Source organism: Ovis canadensis, chromosome 1 (genome assembly GCF_042477335.2).
Source record: "Ovis canadensis isolate MfBH-ARS-UI-01 breed Bighorn chromosome 1, ARS-UI_OviCan_v2, whole genome shotgun sequence".
In the NCBI taxonomy this organism is placed as follows: domain Eukaryota; kingdom Metazoa; phylum Chordata; class Mammalia; order Artiodactyla; family Bovidae; genus Ovis; species Ovis canadensis.
In genome coordinates, this window is record NC_091245.1 from 109,246,501 (window position 1) to 109,266,001 (window position 19,501).

Genomic DNA, 19,501 nt, shown 5'->3' on the forward strand with positions numbered 1-19,501 from the left:
TCATTTGCATTATTAGTTTTCCACAACTTAGAGGGTATAAAACAGCAAATAGACAGTGAAGAACAGAGAAAACCTTGATGGGGAAGTTAGGCAAGACATCCATCCATCTTTTTTTCTCCCTTTTAAAGCCTTTCCCAGTACCTCCTTGACCTGTCTACTAACGACCATGCCTAAAACCCTCCCTTTTGCTCTGCAGTGTCACCTCAGATTCTCCTATACCTGCCTACTACTTCTCAGCAGAAGTAGGCTCTCCCTCAATCTGTCCGTTAAATGCAGGTAGTATCCAGTGTATTGTCTTGGACCCTCTTCTCCCTCTACTCGGGCTTTTGAAGTTAATCTCATCTATTCTTTTGTCTTCAAGTCACTAGAGTTACACTGATGACTCTCAACTTTCTATCTCCAGCATAGCTTCCTTCAGAGTCACAGGCCCTACATTTTTTAAATACTTTCCCAGAACCTCAAATACAACATGCTTTACCTACAAATCCACCTTTTCTTCCTTGGATAAAGTCACCCTTTATCCACTTACTTAATCTAAAACCTTGGGAAGCAAGCTTATCTTTTCCCCCTTCCTTCTGCCTCATATCCAGTCAGTCACCAAGACCTGCAGATCCTGCTTCCTTGCTGGTACTGAGTCTTGCTCCCCATTCCCATTATGCTTGCCTTGGTTCAGGCTTTCTTGACTTGTCTAGATTAATACGGGAGACTTCCATCTGATCTTTCTGTCTCCAGCCTGATTCCGTCTAATCCATATTTGACTTGGTTGCTAAACAATCGTCTAAAATGCAAATCTGATGTGATACTCTTTTCCCTGAAGTCATCCCATGCATGTCCCCCTGTCAAGGTCAGAACAAAATTAAGCCTGTTAACAAGTCAGTCGAGGGCTCCATGAACTGGCCCTGTCTGTCAAGCCTCATGTCTGGTTCAGTCCATTTCTAGGATTTTAGGAGAACACTTGTGAGTCTACTTACAGTTCCCCATCATGTGGGGCGTGCCATTTCCTGCCTCCTTTGAATGGGTTCTCTCCTTGAAAGAGAGAGAGAACTCTCTTGTTCATCCCCCTTCACCTTTTCTAAGCTAACCCCTGGGCTTTGCCTCCTGCCTGGAGATTTTCTCACCTCCTGCACTGTCTTGATATGGGTTCCTCATGGGTGCTCTTTTCCTGTGCCCCTATCTCTGGACGCAGAGTCACAGACAGGTTTGTGATGGTTGGCCTATCTCAGGAAAACTCTGGCTCCCCTGCTTTTTTTCTTTCTATGCACTCGGCACACTGGCTTGTCACTGTTTACTTGAGTGGCTTCCTCATGAGACTGGGAGCTCCTTGCAGGCAAGGACTAGGCTCCATATGTACCCCCTTTCCCCACTCATGCCTTCTTCCAACACAGTTTCTGAGGATGGCTAATCTCCCCTGAGGAGGTTTTGAAATCATGTAACTCAGACTGGGACTTGAATCCACAGTCTTTTAGCTGAGATCACACACCTCATCTCAGGACCTATTGAAACTAGGTTATTGATGTCTCATCCCAGAAAGAGTTCAGTGAGAGACAAGTGATAGGTAAGAAGTCAATCTGTTTAGAGAGAGTCATTTCAAAAGGTGAGAAGCTCCCAAATACAGGGTGGTTAGTTTTTATGAGCTGGGTAATTTCATAAGCTGGGCTTTCCAGGTGGCACTAGTGGTAAAGAAACTGCCTGCTAATGCAGGAGACATAAGAGCTACAGGTTCGATCCCCGTGTTGAAAAGATTCCTGGAGGAGGGCATGACAACTCAGTCCAATATTCTTGCCTGGAGAATCCCATGGACAGAAGAGCCTGGTGGGCTACAGTCCATAGGGTTGCAAAGAGTCAGACATGACTGAAACGACTTAGCATGCACATAATTTCATAGGCTAATAATAGGTGGGAGGGTTATTCCAACTATTTCGAGGAAGGGGCAGAGATTTCCAGGAATTGGGCCACTGCTCATGTTTTGATCTTTGATGGTCCTCCTGGTAATTGTCATGGTGCTGGTGGGTGTATCACTTAGCATGCTAATGTATTACAATGAGCATGTGATGAGGCTCAAGGTCCACTGGAAGTCAGATCTTCTACCATCTTGGACCTAGTTGGTTCCAACCAGTTTTTGTCATGTTCTGTGGCTATGTCATTCTCCCAAAGATTGTGCCCTGCCGCCTTCCCTCCTGTCTCAGGTTCACCCAATATGTAACATCTATGTATAGTTCCTCTGCCCTATATAGAATCTCAAGGTAGAACAGGAATTGCAGGAAGCCAATAGTAAGTGGAAGAAAAGAACCTGTGATGAATTGATTCGGATCTCTAGCTTCATTTTTTACACCCATTCATTTTTTCATTCAGTGCCTCAGTGCTAAGTCTCTGGGGTATACAGATAAGTAGGTAAAGCTTTCAGCCCTTCAGAAATGTGCAGTCAAACAGCAGAGACCTGTATGCACGTAAATGTAATATGTGATGTAACTGCTAGATACCAGGAATCTGAACACAGTGCCACCTTAGCAAAAAGAAGAAAGCCATTGCTTGTAACTGTTGGGGGTTCAGAGTGAGAACTGCTGCCCTCCGACAGGGACTGGAAGTATGAGAAAGCCTGCTTTTTCGAAAGCAGAAAGGCATTCCAGGCAGAAGCAAGTGACTCAACAAAGACAGAAGCTCTCGGTGTCGTTTTTTCCTGGGATCAGCCAACAGTCAAAAACTTGTCTGTGGACTGGATGCAGATCGGCATACGGGTGCAAACCGGTGTTTAGAGTTTGGAGATTCTCCCAGACCTATCCCCATGCGCCCTTGACCACCCGGGCACCCGGTGCAGCCACCCACGCCGGGATAGGGACTCTAGGCTCCGGGAGCGGTGCGGGCGGGCGGCGCTGCGGACCCGGCGGGCACCGCGGGGCTGCCTCTGCCCGCCGGCAGCCGGGGCCTCTCGGTGCGCCTCTCCACGCCTGGTTTATTATGCACGAGGCAGGCAATTTGCCTTTCGCCCCGGGGACCCATCTCGGAGACAAGAAGGTAGTTTGTTCTCTGTAATGGCTTCTGCTGGAGTGTGGCGGGGCCGAGGCGCGAGGCGGGAGCAGGAAGTTCGAGCGGGCGGGCGGGGAGCCGGGAGTAGGAAGCAGGGAGCAGGGAGAGGAGAGCGGGGAGCGCAGGGCGCCTCCCAGCGGCCGCTCGGAGCCCGAAGCCAGAGCGGAGGAAGCCAACTCGTTTTCTCTACTCTTCTTTCTGCTGCCTTTTTTGCTTCTTATGCGGTTTCCTTTTACTCCCGTTTTCCTCTGTCTTTCGGCTTCATATTCTTTGAGCCTCACTTAGTGTTTCCTTCCCTCTCCCTGGATTCCTCCCTATCACTCTCCTGTGTGCTGGGACCGGAGATGAGAGGGGTAAGAGGGATACAGGGATGATTAAAACAGTCATCTCTCCCCGCGTTGAATTCAGCCTCGCCCGGTGAATTTGGCTCCCTTCTTTCCTGGTCTCGGCCACCTCTGCCGCGCTTTTCCCCTTTGGCATATTCCTTTTCAGTTTCGTAGTCAGTTCTAATCTCTGTCCCTATGCCCACAGGAAGACACCCTCAGTACCCTGCCTATCATTTACAGGGGGTGAAAAATCAAGATTGATCCCAAGGAACTTCCCTGGTGTTCCAGTGGCTAAGACTGGGGCTCCCAATGCAGGAGGTCCCAGGTTCAATCCCTGGTCAGAGAACTAGATCCCACGTGGTGCAACTAAATGTGTGCGGTGCAACTAAAGATTCCGAATGACAGAGCAAAGATCCGGAGTGCCCAAACTAAGACCCCATGCAGCAACCCCCTCCTCAAAAAAAAAGGACTGATTCCAAGAATGAGCATTTCCTCCTCATTCACCTGAAGTGTTTCCTTCCTGAAGCCAAAAGTCTTCTAGGACAGAAAGAAAGAGAGTAAAGAGAGACTGAAATCCAGAGACTGCCACGCTGGCATCTCTTGGGATTATCTTCTCGCAGTGAGGGTTGACTAAATCAGCCACTTGACCATCTTCTCAACTGTAAGTTTCATTCACAAGTCTCAGAAAGAAGGTGGAAGTTGCCTGTCTCTTTCAGAATTATTCCCTGAGATTTCATCACCACCGACCTGTTTACTGCGCCATCAATACCACCAGTTCAGGCAGTGGAACTTGTGTCTATGCGGGCATCTGCATAGCAGGATATGAGCGCTTAGTGAGCTGTGAGTGCTTGCTGTTTACATTCAGGTGGATGAGCTGTGTCCTCCTGATCCTCTCCTCCTCTCTGAACCTCAGTTCTCTCATCTGTAAAAAATAAAAAGGTTGCATTGGATGGGCTTGGCAATCCACAAACTGTGCTAATCCATGACTCTCTGTTAGAGGTAGAGACTGTCCCTAATATCCCAGGTAGGAGACTGTCCTCTATGGTCATAGATTCAGGAAGGTTCTCTGTACAAGGGGAGCCTGTGAATGGAAGGGAGTGTCAGGGTAGGAGGGGCAGGGAAGAAGGAGCAGGAGTCATTTGGGGCAGATGTGTCTGAAAGAAGCAGGGGATGAGGAGCTGGGCTGGGATGCAAGGGTAGCCTCAGGAAGAGAGTGTGGGGACTGGGAAGGTTGGAAAGTAAAGGGGTGGGGGTTGAAGCCCAGAGCTTGAGGACACCTTAGGTGATGTCTTCAGTGTGGAGGAAGTTGAAGGGCTCTCAGGGAGCGAGGAGGGAGTGGCAGGAGGAGCCAGAAGAGCCCCAGCAGGCCTGGAGGAAGAGAACAAGAGACACCCTGGACCAGGGGTTGAGCAGGGACAGTGGTCTATGAGCCTCAAGGACATGTGATTTGGAGAGTCAGGAGGAACTGTGTTGTGGAGGACCTGAACCTTCCTGCTGAATCCCTTCCAAGCCTGCTGTCATCTGAGGACCCTGTGCCCTGAGGTTTACTGGACTTTCTTATTCCAAAGAACTTGTGGTTTATGCCCAAGGGGTCTCCTCCTCCTTCTCAGGAAAGGATAAGTGGTTTCTTGTGGAAAGGCAGGAAGACCCTGGGTGTGTGTGTTTGTGTGGGGGCCGGTGTATGTACAGCAAGGTCTGTGTAGGGAATGGGGATGCACGTATGGACTGGGGTGTGCCTGGATCAGGGCGTGGATGTGTGTGTGTGCACGTGCGCCCACAGGAATGGGGATGCTGCTGGGGCTGCTTGGGGCTTAAAAGCACCTGCCAGAGCCCAGCCACAGCTCTGGGAAAAGAGGGAGGGGCCAAGGGAAGGTTGAGAACCGGAGAGGAGTGATATAAACCCAGCAGGCCCAGGCTGCATGGCAGAAGGAGAATGAATGGGCCTGACAAAGAGGAGGAACCTTTCCTCAGTTACAGATCTTAGGAAAGAGAACAAAGGAACAGGGAGGAGGCACAGCACAGAGGGAGAGAGGACCCAAATGGAGGAGGAGGACGGGGGAGAGAGGGCAGGAGGAGAAGGGCAGAGCTTGTTGGAGACTGATCCGAGAAGGCGAGGCTCATTCAGCTCAGTAATACTCCTGTACCTGCCCTGGGCACTGTGAGGCTGGGGAGGGAAAAGGCGGTTCCAGCCTTTCCAGTGGTGGAAGATGCAACCACAGGTAAGTCCACTATGAGATGGGGAGGGGGAAGCTGCTAACCTCACCTGGGATTTCAGAGGAGGTTCTAGGGAAGAACGAGCAGCATATTGAGATACATGATATAGATACAGCAAGAGGAAGAGTGCGGCAGGCTCTGTGCTAAAGAACGTGGTCCAAGAGAGAACTATCGATCACAGAAGCCTCCTCACTGGAGCTCTCCCTACCCCTCGATAGAGGACATCAATCACTCAGTCTCGGTGGGCTGCCCAATATGGTGCACATATTCTGCTCTGCTCTTTGGTGATACAGACCCAGTCTATGTCACACTCGGTGCCAGACCTTCCACTGATGCTCAATAGATGCCCCACGAATAAATGACCGAACAAGGACAATAGTTTGTTTTTAGTTTTATTGATGAGGGAGTCAAAGATGTCCCTCAGCTTTGGAAGAACTGAAAACTAAATTCTTTGTAGATTCTCTGGGTTTAAACAGTCCGTTTTTCTCTTTCTTAAAAAAAGAAAAAAAAAGGTATGTTCATAGGTTTGATTTATTTTTATTAGCTTTCATGCTGGTCAACATAAAATAATTATAAGAATACAGTGAAAATCACCACCATTTAATTAATTAATTAATTTAAAGTTTAGAAAGTTTGTAGGCTATATACATTATCTTCCTCGTTTTCTCCTGGGAACATTAAAAAATAAAATCCTGTCATGCAACAGAAAAAGTTTAAATCGAAAGAAGAAGAAAAAAGGGGAAGATAGGGGAAGGAAAAGGGCGAAGATAGTGGGTGTGGGGAGAATGCAGGCAGGAGTCTGGGAGATGGAGAGACCCTCCCCCTATCGGTGAGAAACTGCAATTTCCACCAGCTCCCGGAGCAGAACGAGGGGCGCCAGCTGGGACCCCTCCAGGCTCTGGGCAGCTTCTCCTCTAGAGGGCGCAGCAGAGCACCTTGTGTCGTGTCCGCACGGTCCCTGGGGGTCTGGCATGTGGCCTCCCATAGAGGAACTGGCTTTGGACGAGGCGCGGGGAGCGCACTGACTGTCCCTGCGTCTGTCATCGCCTAAGAGAGCCACGACACAGTCCAGAGAAGCCTTTGCGCTTCAGCCAGGGCCCGCCCCAGTCCCTCCCGGCTCCACTGTCCGCCCAGCTGTGGATGAGTAATGGGTCAGCCGCGCTCAGCATCGCGCCCTCCCGCTCTTCCACGCCCCCTGCCCCCGCCTCCCCCGCCCCCCCTCCACCACACGCAGCGTCTGGAGGTTGCCATACTCGGAGAAGGGTAAGGCTGAGCACAATTTGTCTCTGTGTAATTATCTGTCAGGTACAGCTTGTGAAGCCTCGGCCACCTCCCCCCAACCCTGCAAGAAAATAAATCACACACATGCACTTGGAGACATGGATGGCACGACGTTGCCCTGCACCCCGCAGCGGGCTCATCTCTGGGAGGAACGCGCTGCTCAGGCGAGCCCAGGACTGCTGATACCTGCACTGCGGCCGGACACCCATCCTTCCTCCTCCCGGCCCTGACACGTTTGCTTTCATCTTTTTCAGCCCGAGTGCCTCGCCTGGAGAGAAGGGGAAGAGCCATTTGGCCGCTAAGAAGTCATGGATGCTGAGAGGGAAGGAAAACAAATTCTTAGCCCTTTCTGATAAGAGGAGTTGGAGATGGGAGAATGGCCTGAAAGTTGCCTATAATTTCTAAAACAGACTGTAAGGCAACTATAATGCAATGACTGACTCTCTTCTCTGTGACTGTGATGGCGGCCAGTGTACAGTCAGCGGATCTGGGGCCCATGCTGAGCTCTTTACACACGTTGTTTCATGGAGCTCCGCCAGGAAGCCCTGTGGAATGGGTGTTTTTTTGTCCCCCCTGCGGAGATGAGGACTCGGAGACTCAGAGAAGTTGAGTGACCTGCCCTCAGTCACACAGCTGGTTGTGCCTGACTTGAGGCCAAGCTCTTCACTATTATGGGGTGGGGCTCCGCGGAGCTTTAGCCCTTGAAGGCAGAGGGCAGGAGATGGGCTGTTGCGCATTTCTTGTGTGAGCTTCTGTTTCTTCCTCTTTAAAATATGCACAATACGGTCATCTTCTCTGAATTCTTGTAACAGTTAAACAAGATAGCAAGTCAGTGTAGGAGAAAGGAGATACCGCACCCTTCTGCCCTCTCTCCACTGTCTCTCTCTATACAGGGAGCTTGGCGCTATGAGCCTGGTTGGACACAGACACCCCTGAGGACTCAGAGGAGCATTTGGGGTCAGGGGGCCTGATTCTTTCTGTGTGCAGGACTCCACTGGCAGTCTGGTGAAGCCGATGTTCCCAAATGCATACACTGAAACACCCAAGGTTACGAGGGAAGCCAATTGTACTGAAATACTGTTACTGAAAGAGTTAAAACACACACACACACACACACACACCCCAAATTTCTGACAGAGTAATCTACCACTGTCTTTAGCAAGGCATTCAATAACCAGATCTAGCAGCAGATCTAATAACTATCATAATTTCCAAGTTGTGATGAGTGCAAATAATATTTCAAGAGACCTGCAGCAACTGAGAGAATGTGAAAGCATCTTGATTTCAGTTAGTGACAGGAGCACAGTGCTAATCCAACTGGGGCTCACAGTGGAGAAATACTAAATTCACTTAGAGGTTAGTGAGATGTATCACCCTCTCCAGTTTGTTCCCAGAACCCATTGCCCCCTAAAATCTATCCATGGATCCAGGTTAAGAGTAGAAATGACGGGCTGAAATACATGTTAGTGTGAATTACAAAGTACAAGTTAAGAGTAGACAACTGGGGAGACCGGCCTTCTCTGGTGGCTCAGATGGTAAAGAATCTGCCTGTAAAGTGGGAGACCTGGGTTCAGCCCTTGGGTTGGGAAGATCCCCTGGAGAAGGGAATGGCTACCCACTCCAGTATTCTGGCCTGGACAATTCCATGGACAGAGGAACTTGGCAGGTTACAGTCCTTGAGGCGCAGGTTACAGTCCTTGAGGCCTCAAAGAGTTGGACATGACTGAGCAACTTTCACTTTACAATGGGGGAGATCAAATGAAGCCTTCCTTGAGACAGAGAGGTCTGGCAGCACTTGGGCCTTCCTTTGCCTTGTGTTTATACACAGAATAAAGGTATATTTGGGAATATGCAAGGCGTATCTATGAATGAAGCAACCAAGGAGTAGGGTGGTTCAGGGATCTGATTGAGAGCCCTGAGGAATAAATGGAAGTTAGCTCAAAGTCTTCAGTGCCCCAGATTCTGGTCCTAGGTGGTCTCCACCTCACTGTGGCCCCTTTTCCCTCTGCCTTCTGTTGGGCTCTGCTCCCCCCTCACCTCCACACTGCCCTGTGCCCTCAGCTGCCACGTGGCTGGTGTGGCTCCACACGGCTCAGTGCTGCACAGCTGTGGGCTGTGAGGAAACTGCCTGGGAGGATTTGGGCTGGGTGCTAGGAGGGAATCGAGCTCAGAACAGTGGTGGCAGGTCCTTAAAACTGAAGAGTAAGGCCATTTTGCATTTCAAGAAAAAGCCACCTGTATTTACTAGAGGTCGAGGAAGTGGAGGCCAGGAGCCCTCAGGCTGGATAAAGTCAGCCTTGCAAAGTGGTTGGTGATGGAGCTGCCGACATGCCATGTCTGAGATGTGAGATGCAGGTGGTGATTCCTTCACCACCCCAGCCTTCTGAGGCTGCACAGTGGAGAGAATGCAAACCTTGGACTCAGAGGGTCTGGCTGTACCCCTGACTTGCTTTGAGATCTTGAGCAAGTGACTTCACTTCTTTGGGCCTGTTTTCTAACTATGAAAGAAGATGAATGAGAATGTCTTCCTCTCTGTTCTCAGGAGTTGGGGGAATGTGAGCAAAACCACTTTGTAAGCTATAAAGTGTTACATAGGTATTAATTCTTATTAACGGGAAAGTGCGGTTCTTCTCAGGTCACATTTGTATGGTTGTCTTCTAAAGCCATTAAATCAAGAGACCCAGAAAACTCTAAGGAACTTGATCTTGCTCAGTCACTGGGCCTTTCTCATCCAAGTTAAGCATATATATATATATATATATATATATATATATATATATATGTATATATATATATATGTATGTATATATATATAGGCACACATTCAAAAAGACTTACATATCTATATACATATCTATCTATCTATCTATCTATCTATCTATCTATCTATATCATGCATGTGTGTTAAGTCACTTCAGTTGTGTTTGACTCTTTACAACCCCATGGACTACAGCCTGTCAAGATTCTCTGTCCATGGGATTCTCCAGGAAAGAATACTGGAGTGGGTTGCCATGCCTTTCTCCAGGGGATATTCCCAACCCAGGGATGGAACCTGTGCCTCTTATGTCACCTGCATTGGCAGGAGGGTTATTTACAACTAGCATCACCTGGATTTACCTATTTGGCTTTTACTAAGGTATAAAATTATTAAAAAGCTTATATAGCACCTCAGACTTCACAAAGATTCTTTACATCATTCTCCTTCGAGCCTCATAATCCTATGAGATGGTTATGCTTTTTTCTTCTTTACTGATGAGGAAACTGGGGCTCACTTATACCGGGAATTAGTGGCCAAGTGGGTCCAGCAACCCATTTTAGGACTCCTAGCATTCGCTTTCATTGACATTAAGACAGGCTTATGGAGCCAGCACTGACAAGTTGGGGACTTTGGGAAGGTCATGTACACATTGCTGTATTTAAAATCTATAACCAACAAAGAGCTACTGTATAGAACATGGAACTCTGCTCAATGTTATGTGCCAGCCTGGATGGGAGGGGAACTTGGGGGAGAATGGATACATGCATATGTGTGGCTGAGTCCCTTCCCTGTTCACTTGAAACTGTCTCAACATTGTTAATCGGGTATACCCGAATAAAATGTTTTGGGTGTTAAATAAATAAAACGCTAAACAAACAAACAAACAAAAAAATAACGAGGGTGGGGACTGGGGAGGTTATACGACTTTTGAAATCTTTACTCGAAAACAGATCACTGGGACTCTTCAGGGTTGTTTCAAATTTCATCCACAGGGTTTATCATCCCTGTTGCCAGGTTGGCTGCCCTTACTGGTTGTTGAAGAATGTGACAGAGGTTTCAGGGGCTTCCCTTGTGGCTCAGCTGGTGAAAAATCCACATGCAGTGCGGGAGACCTGGGTTCGACCCCTGAGTTGGGAAGATCCCCTGGAGAAGGGAAAGGCTACCTACTCCAGTATTCTGACTTGGAGAATTCCATGCATGGACTGTATAGTCCATGGGGTCCCAGAGTTGGGCATGACTGAGCAACTATGATTTTTCTGGCAGGTCAGCTCCCCTTACTAGTTGCTGGAGGAATGTCACAGAGGTTTTAGGGAGACACTCTCTGAAAGGAGGCATTCTCTGAAGTAACTTTTTCTGTTCTGAAAGCGCCAAGCTTTTTTTTCGTCCTGAGTGGGCTCTGCTGTTCTACTTGTGGGGGCATGCTGCCCTCAGGTGGTGACCGAGGTAAACTACAGATGCACAAAGGTTTCTGGGCCCTCTCTGTGGCACAAGGCAGTCTGGTAGAATTGTCACTCTTTGTTTGCTGACCTTGGTAAGGGGATCTGCCTCAGGCACGCAAGAGGACTTTGTGCCTGCAGACAGTGGCTTCCAATAGCATAGCATCTTCATACTCCACTATGCTCCATCCCCCAGACTCTTGGGTCTCTGAAGTGAAAGTGTGAAAGTGTTAGTCATGTCCAACTCTTTGAGACCTCCTGGAGCCCACCAGGCTCCACTGTCCATGGAATTCTCCTAGGAAGAATACTGAGTGGGTAGCCATTTCCTTCTCCAGGGGATCTTCCTGACCCAGGGATCGAATGTGGGTCTCTCACATTGCAGGCAGATTCTTTACCTTCCCAGAGAAATCCAAGAACAGATCTGAGGTGAGGTTGGAGAGGCCATTGTTCAAGAAACACAATACCAGGAGACCTTGAACAAATGTTTTGCATTTTATCTGGAGTACCTTTTCTTTTAGTCTCAAACTATCTTGTGAGATAATATGCCCATTTTGTAGATAAGGAAATGAAGACCTAGAGAGTTTAAAGTCCTACTTCTCAAACTTTTTAGTTTCATTATCCTCTTACACTTTTAAGAAGTATGGAGAACCCCAAGGAAATTTTCTTTATGTAGGTTATATTTACCTATGTTTGCAATATTAGAAATTAACACTGAACTTTAACAAGAACTTATTGATTCATATAAAATAACAACAAACGTGTTAATATAGATAAATTTTAGAAAAGAGGAAGAAGAGTATTGTTTCACAGTTTTGCAAATCTCTCTAACTCTTGACTTACTAGAAGACATGTCATGTACCATCTCAAAAACTCATGAGGGAATGAGAATGAAAAAGGAAAATAAGAATTTACTGTTTCTATGAAAATAGTTTCAATCTTTCGATTTCCTGAAAGGGTCTTGGGGGAGCCCTAGGGATCCCAGGATCATACTTTGAGAGCCACTGGCTTAAATAATTTGGCTGTGGATGCATAGCTAGTGTGAAGTGGTGGAGCTAAGATTTCACCCTATGCTTGTCTGATCTGACCTGCTCTGGTCTCTCTTCCACACTTACTGTTTCCCTCACTTCCCCTCTGGGCATCAGGGGCCTCTTCTGTAAAATGAGAGTGGGGTTCTGGATGGCCTAAGGCCCTTCTGACGCTGACACTTCATGGTGCAGTCCAGACGGTGGCAGCTGATTCCCAGGCTGTAGCTTGTTTAGGGAATCCGCAGTGTTTGAGCTTCAGTCGGCTGAAACAGCGCACCTAACGGACTGGAGAAAGAGCAGTGCGGGGGGGGTGGGAGGGTGGGGGCGGGGCGGGGGGGCGGGTTCTACTCCGACCTGCACATCCTCCTGGAAAGACAGCTCCCAGAGTTTAAACTTTTCCAAGGAAACAGCTAGTAGCATCATCTGTTTTAGCCCCTGACACATCTCTACTGCCTGCTTTTAGACCAAGTCCTAGGATGTACCTCTCTGGATTCCACTCTCCCTTAAAAGCTATTGAGCAGAGAAAGGTTTACAAAAGGACATTTCGAGTGGAAGGAATAGAATGAGCAAAGTCACAAAAACAGGAAATTACCAGAAATTTCATAAAGTTTTGTTACTCAGCTGGCATTTTTACTGGTCTTCCCATTCAGTTTCTCCTCTCATTTGCCTGACGCATTGACTATGTCAGAGTAATCTTGTTTAATGTTTATTTCACTTGCCACTTCCCTTGTCAAAAATCTTCACTGGGTCCCCCTTAGTTGAAATCCAGCACTCTCATCTGGCATTCAAGGCCCTTTCCCACTGACTGGTACTCTATTCTAGACCTGATTTCCCATTGCTTCCCTTCATGCATTGTTTGGTTGACACACTGTCCCTTATGTCTATCACATGCTCCTTCCCAATCCTAAATCCAAGCCATATATTTTCTTAACAATTCCCCTGCTTCAGGGAGCCCCTCACCTCTGATTGATTTAGCCCACAGGGGTTCCCCAGGCTTCAGAATGCTTAAAGCTTTCCATTAGTACCCCATCCCTGGCCTTTCTCAGAACCCGCCTGGCACTGTGACTGAGAAAGCCCTCAGTCCTAACTGGCTCAGAAACTCCCTGCAGAAGGGAGCAATGTCTTATCTTTCTCCACTACCTTTCCCCTCTGGTTCCTATTACCCACCAGGAAAGACTGAGGGCAGGAGGAGAAGGGGGTGACAGAGAATTGAGATGGTTGGATGGCATCATTGACAATAGACATGAGTTTCAGCAAATTCTGGGAGACAGTGAATGATAGGGAAACCTGGCATGCTGCAGTCCATGGGGTTGTCAAGAGTTGGACATGACTGAGCTACAGAACAACACCACCTCCTACGCTATGGTGTATGCACTATGGTGGTTGGTATTTGTTGACTTCATCGCTATAAGTGCAGGACCTGGAGTTGCAGACGGACCTCTCTGAAGGTGCTGGGGAGAAGCCAGAGGAGGTGACAACAGAGGAAGATGCAGGGCACGATATCAACTCATGCTAGTGGCAATGTGGAGCAAAGAGACTTCTGATAGGGAAAAGAAGAGATGCCTCTGAGCAGGAGATGTCTTAATCCTCAATGAATGCAGGAGGCAGCAGGGAGAGGAAAGATAATCTGGCCCTGCTGTGAGACATTGGATAGAGAGTTAGCCTGTTTAGGAGTTGAGCCTTACTCAACTTCCCACCTGTGGGCGTAATGTCCTTTTCATAGTGTAGTTAAGCAGAAGAGAGATACTGCTAAGAGCCAGCACATAATTGATGCTAAAAAATTATGAAATTTCTAGCCCAGAAGATCTGGATAAGAGGTTCCCATTATCGTAAATAACCTGATTATCGTCTCTTAGGGACTAACTTTCCAGCTCTCATAGGGTGAAGGAGAGAGGCTCCCCCAGCTTAGGAGGGGGTTGCCACAGGGGCCAGGTTTGCTGACTCTCTGCTGCCATCAGGTGGCCATAAGCTCACAATGCAGTCCGATTGATTTGTCTGCACGTATTCAAATTCGGGGAGAAGGCAGTGGCACCCCACTCCAGAACTCTCGCCTGGAAAATCCCATGGACGGAGCCTGGAAGGCTGCAGTCCATGGGGTCGCTGAGGGTCGGACACGACTGAGCGGCATAAAGAGGAAGAGATTTGGGTGAATGAGAAGTTTGGGGAGAAGATCCTGGAGGGCAGAAGAAAATGGGAGGAGGGTGACTTCTAGTCTCCGGGAAGCATGGAGTGACCTGGCCCAGGAGTCTCGTAATTAGGCACAGCGCTGTTAGTTCAAGGAACTTGAGGGGACTGAGCCATCCCCCTCACCATCATCCTGACTAGTTTTGCCCACAGGGGTGTGGTGAGATCCCGTCCCACAAACTTCTCCAGCTCCATAAGGTTCCGTGTCCGTGCTCCAGAATCACCGTCTTTCTGGCCCGTTCTTACAACAGGCCTGCTGATACAGGCTTTTGCACGCGCTGACCTCCGTCTAGAAGGCCGTGCCCCTCCGCCCACACCCGTCAGAGTCTAACTTCCGCTCGCTCCTCAGGTCTTAGCTCAGCTGGGAGTGACTTCCTCAGGTAAACGTTCCTCCAGGCAACGACAATTTCCTTTGATACCCGCTCTCACAAAGCCACATTCTCTTCCGAGCACTGTTCTCAGTTGATAATGAAGCGTTCATCCCTGTGAGTCGTTGGTTAACATCCATCCGGCACTGCTGTGGAGGCTCTCCTATCCTGAGCTCCCAGGTCCGGAGCCGGATACACATCAAGAGCTTAGTAACCCTCTGCTGGATGGATAAAGGCATTGTGGGATAGGAGAAAGATCTGGCGGCAGTGAGGAGTGGTGAGGCTCTTTCTGCCAACTCTGAGGCATGACTGACCTTTCGCGGACCGTCCCTTCCCCAAAAAGAGGTGCGTAAGAACCCCACGCACCTCATTTCCCACTCCACTCCATCCTACCTCACCCCCCGCCCCCAACCTACTTCCCAAGCAGGCAAGGTGGACTGAGAAAAAGTGTGACAGTCGTCTTGAAGGGAAGGTTAGCCGCCTCTATATAGGGTCCGCTCTACCAGAGGGGAGAGGGATAGGGCTTCCTTGGCCATGAGGCCTTGAGTCCTCTTGCGGGCCACCTGTAATCAGACTCTGCTGAAGCTGGTCAGCCCTCAAAACACGCACCACCACTGCCAGGCACTGGAGGAAGCAAGGTGTGAGGGAGGCGCATGTGGGCTCCTCTTGGGTCTGATAGCATAGGGGCCTCTCCCCAGCAACGAGTGAGCAAGCTTCTTCATTTCTATGGGTTAAAGTGAAAGGGAATGAATGACCATGGGTTGAGACCCAAAGTACACAACCCAGATAGCGGGTGTTGTGTACTCAAGCCTAATTTTCTGAGGGTATGGATTTTCAAAACATTGTGGCTTTAATTTAGATTTCATTTGAAAAGAAAGTTAATGTGTTCCAAATTCAGAAAAGATTCTTAAAAATCAAACAAAATTAGGGTTTTAGAATATGCTATTTTAAAAATTTGCCAGCCCACAAAGTTGGAGGATGGGGAAGAAAAGAGAAAAAGTACTTGGTACTTCAAATTGTTTTCTGAGAGGAAATACTGTTTATTCCCAGAATTACGTGAGGAGGAGGGGAGTTTTACCTAGAATTCAGAGTAGGTGACCCTTTCAAGGATCTTCTGGAACTGAGCTTCCACTATGGTTTTATTGTAGAGTTTGAGATGCTATGAGTTTCCAATAATTTCAATATCCAGAGTCAACATATATCCAATTTTAAAAATCTGGGCTTTGTAAGTGATTTTTTATCCTCCATGTGTTTTTCCCTTTCATTTGTTAATGCAAAGATCAAAAGCCATTTATAATTTCAGTCTGGAAAGATCCACGGAGAGAAGACATTTAAATTCAGGAGTTGGAGAAGACAAAGAGCAGCAGAATGCATGTGAATTATAGCGGAAGTGGTCATAGAGGAGGAGGCCAAGGGGAGCATCTGGCAGGGGGGATGGAGTGCCCGAAGCAGTTCTTTCCCATGCTCTACCATTAAGACAGCTCCTAAGTGGTCCACCTCTTGGTCTCCAGGTCTTCACCTCAATGGAGTCTCCACCAAGAATCATAGGTCTTCACGCCAGCAGTGTCGCCTCCTTTCTTTGGTCTGGTTCTCTGCTCTTGTTGCCTTTGTCTTTAGTTACCTTCCAGACTAGGATAAGTAGAGTGACCAGAGTCATCAAGAGTGCAAAGAAGAAGAGGACTTTGACCAGGGAAGCAGGATCAGATATGGTAGTGGTCAGTGTATGCTTGTCCCATAAGAAGGCTGGAAGCTGTGGGGAAGACATAGGTTTCTCAAAGACAGCTGAGATATGTGGTAGAAGCAGACTGCCCACACAACCAAGAAAACACGAGGAGAATTGGTCTTGCCCTCTGTAAGAGCTTAGGAACGAGTGTCAAATGGTTGAACTTGTTGCTCACATGGGGCCATTTTCCTTCCAATGTAACTGAACAGGCAGATCAGTTTGCTCAGCTAGATTGAACAACTGCTTCCAAAGCAAACACAGGCCTGATATGTAGTTCAACTGGCAAGACTTCTGAGTGGTAGGTGGGGCTTCTGAGGCTTTGTGATGTCACCTGAGGATAAGGTGAGGGTCTGACTGAAGGTTCCTGTCCAGAACACTCCGTCCTCTGGGCACCACCTTCCTTCATATCTGACCTCCAGAGTGAAATGGGAACTCCCTAAGTGCCTGTGAAGTTTCCCCTTCAATCCTCTTTCATTAAAAAATTTTTCGTTTGGAAATTATTTTAGATATATAGGGATTTACAAAGATAATATAGAGAGGTTCCATGTTTATTTCACCCAGTGTTCCCCAGGGTCCCCCAGTGGCTAATCTTGTGTAACTATAGTACAAAATCAAAACCAGTAAATGGACTTAGAAACAAATGTGTGCATATAGTATATGAATAGGTATTTTATCATGCAGGTAGTTTCAACCCTTAAATCAAGGTATGGAATGATTCCATCGTCATGGAGATCCATTGGTGTTCACATTGTCAGTTGGAGATAAGTGTAGAAAACTCACCTCCCTTTAAGTCCCTTTACCACCTCCATTTACAATATAATTTTATTAAATATTTCTTCTACATTCTTTGAAATTAACATTTAGATAGTAACGAAGATCATGGCGTCTGATCCCATCACTTCATGGGAAATAGATGGGGAAACAGTGGAAACAGTGTCAGGCTTTATTTTTTTGGGCTCCAAAATCACTGCGGATGGTGACTGCAGCCAAGAAATTAAAAGATGTTTACTCCTTGGAAGAAAAGTTATGACCAACATAGATAGCATACTGAAAAGCAGAGACATTACTTTTCCAACAAAGGTCCATCTAGTCAAGGTGATGGTTTTTCCAGCAGTCATGTATGGATGTGAGAGTTGGACTGTGAAGAAGGCTGAGCACTGAAGAATTTATGCTTTTGAACTGTGGTATTGGAGAAGACTCCTGAGAGTCCCTTGGACTGCAAGGAGATCCAACCAGTCCATTCTAAAGGAGATCTGCCCTGGGTGTTCTTTGGAAGGAATGATGCTCAAGCTGAAACTCCAGTACTTTGGCCACCTCATGTGAAGAGTTGACTCATTGGAAAAGACTCTGATGCTGGGAGGGATTGGGGGCAGGAGGAAAAGGGGACGACTGAGGATGACATGGCTGGATGGCATCACCGACTCGATGGACGTGAGTTTGAGTGAGCTCTGGGAGTTGCTGATGGACAGGGAGGCCTGGCGTGCAATTCATGGCATTGCAAAAAATCGGACACGGCTGAGCGACTGAACTTAACTGAACTGATACTTTTCACTTTAATTTTCAAACGTAATTTAGAAAACACAAGAGGAGAAGGAAAGTATTATTTTCACCCAAATTACTCCTTTTGGATAATTGACTCAACTTAGGTCATTTATATTGTTCGATCTTCAAGTTCATTGTTCACTGATTCTTTTCCTCCTTCCCTTCCATTCTGTTGTTGAGCTTATCCATTGAGTTTTTAATTTTGGTAATTATATTTTCTAGTTCTAAAATCTCCATTTGGTTCTTCTTTATATCTTCAGTTATTTCACTGAGATTTTCTATTTTAAAATTGTTTGTTGAGACATTTTTGTGATTCTTCAAAATCCTTGTCGGATTATTTCAGTATCATCTTGGTTTGGGCTTCTGCCAATTGTCTTTTAAAATTTAAGATGAGATTTTCTTGGTTCTTGGTGTGATTTATGATCTCGATTGCCTGCTCGACATTTGCGGTGTAATGAGACTCCGACTTGTGTTTAAATCTTCTGTTTTAGCAGGGTTCCTCTGACATCATGCTAGTTGTGGGTAAGGGTCATCACTTTACAAACACCGGGCAGGAATGAATGTCCACATTCTCCACTCAGGCCCGTTTGTTCACCCAGGGGAGAGGGGAGAGGTCACTCCTTATTGCAGGGTGGACGTGGGATTTCACACTTGCCAGGCGGCTTCCTCTGACACTCTGGCATAGAAGGTGAAGGGTGTCTTATTACCTCCGGAGGGGGAGCTCACTACCTCTGGGCAGGAATGAAAGCTCAGGCTCCCCACTCTCCTCTTAAACTGCTCTGATGATGGATGGGGTGTGGGGAAGGGTACCTCATTATGGTTGGAGCCTAGGGTCTCCACGTCCCTATAGGGTTGGAGGTGGGACCATGATTTTTTTCCATGGTGTTTGGCTGGAGTAAGGCAGTGATTGTCCAAAGGTTTTCTGTCTTGCTGAATTGCATTTTTTCTTGTCCTTTGGCAAGCAGGCTTTGCTTCGGACTTCATTTTGACTGTGCCTGTTGACATTTCTAGGTTTTCTAGCATCCAGTCCAGGATATATACGAGGCAAGAAAACCCAGGAGCTCTTGTTATGTCAATCTTTGGGTTCCAAGAGCCCTCGCCAGTCTGCCTTCTTCCCACCTTTCAGATCTTCCTATGTTGATTTTATATGAAGTGTCCAGGATTTCCAGCTGTGCTTAGCAGGAAGAATAGGGAGAACTGAATTTACTCCAAGTGCATCTACCCTATCCTGGTCTAGAACCTTTTGATGCTATACCAAGATTCAGGCAAGTGATGGTAGAATGGGAACCAAAGGATGTGGAGGGCAAAGACAAAGGCCGGAGTCCAACCCTAGCACCTTCCAGCGTCGTGACCTTGGTTAGATCACTTAATTTTTCTCACCCTCCATTTTCTCATTGGAAATGAAATTATAGTGATAATAACAAATCTACAGGTTTTTATGAGATTGCAATGAGCTGACAAATGCATAATAACTTTTCAAACCATAAAATTCCATGCAGATGGAAGTTATTTTAAATACAAACTAGGAAGGAAGGGAAGTGAGGAAAGAGGTGTTTAGAGAATGTAAAGCAGTTCAAATTTTCTCAAGTTCGTTCTCTCAACTCTCCTATAAACTTGCAA

General features: G+C 47.3%; 1 protein-coding gene across 1 annotated transcript; it reads right to left on the minus strand.

Annotated features, from left to right (window-relative positions):
- Positions 1-16,168: 16,168 nt before the first annotated feature.
- Positions 16,169-16,381, minus strand: SMIM42 (small integral membrane protein 42). Its single transcript, XM_069583819.1, has one exon. The coding sequence runs from the start codon at positions 16,379-16,381 to the stop codon at positions 16,169-16,171; it is 213 nt and encodes a 70-aa protein (XP_069439920.1).
- Between the last annotated feature and the right edge of the window lie 3,120 nt (positions 16,382-19,501).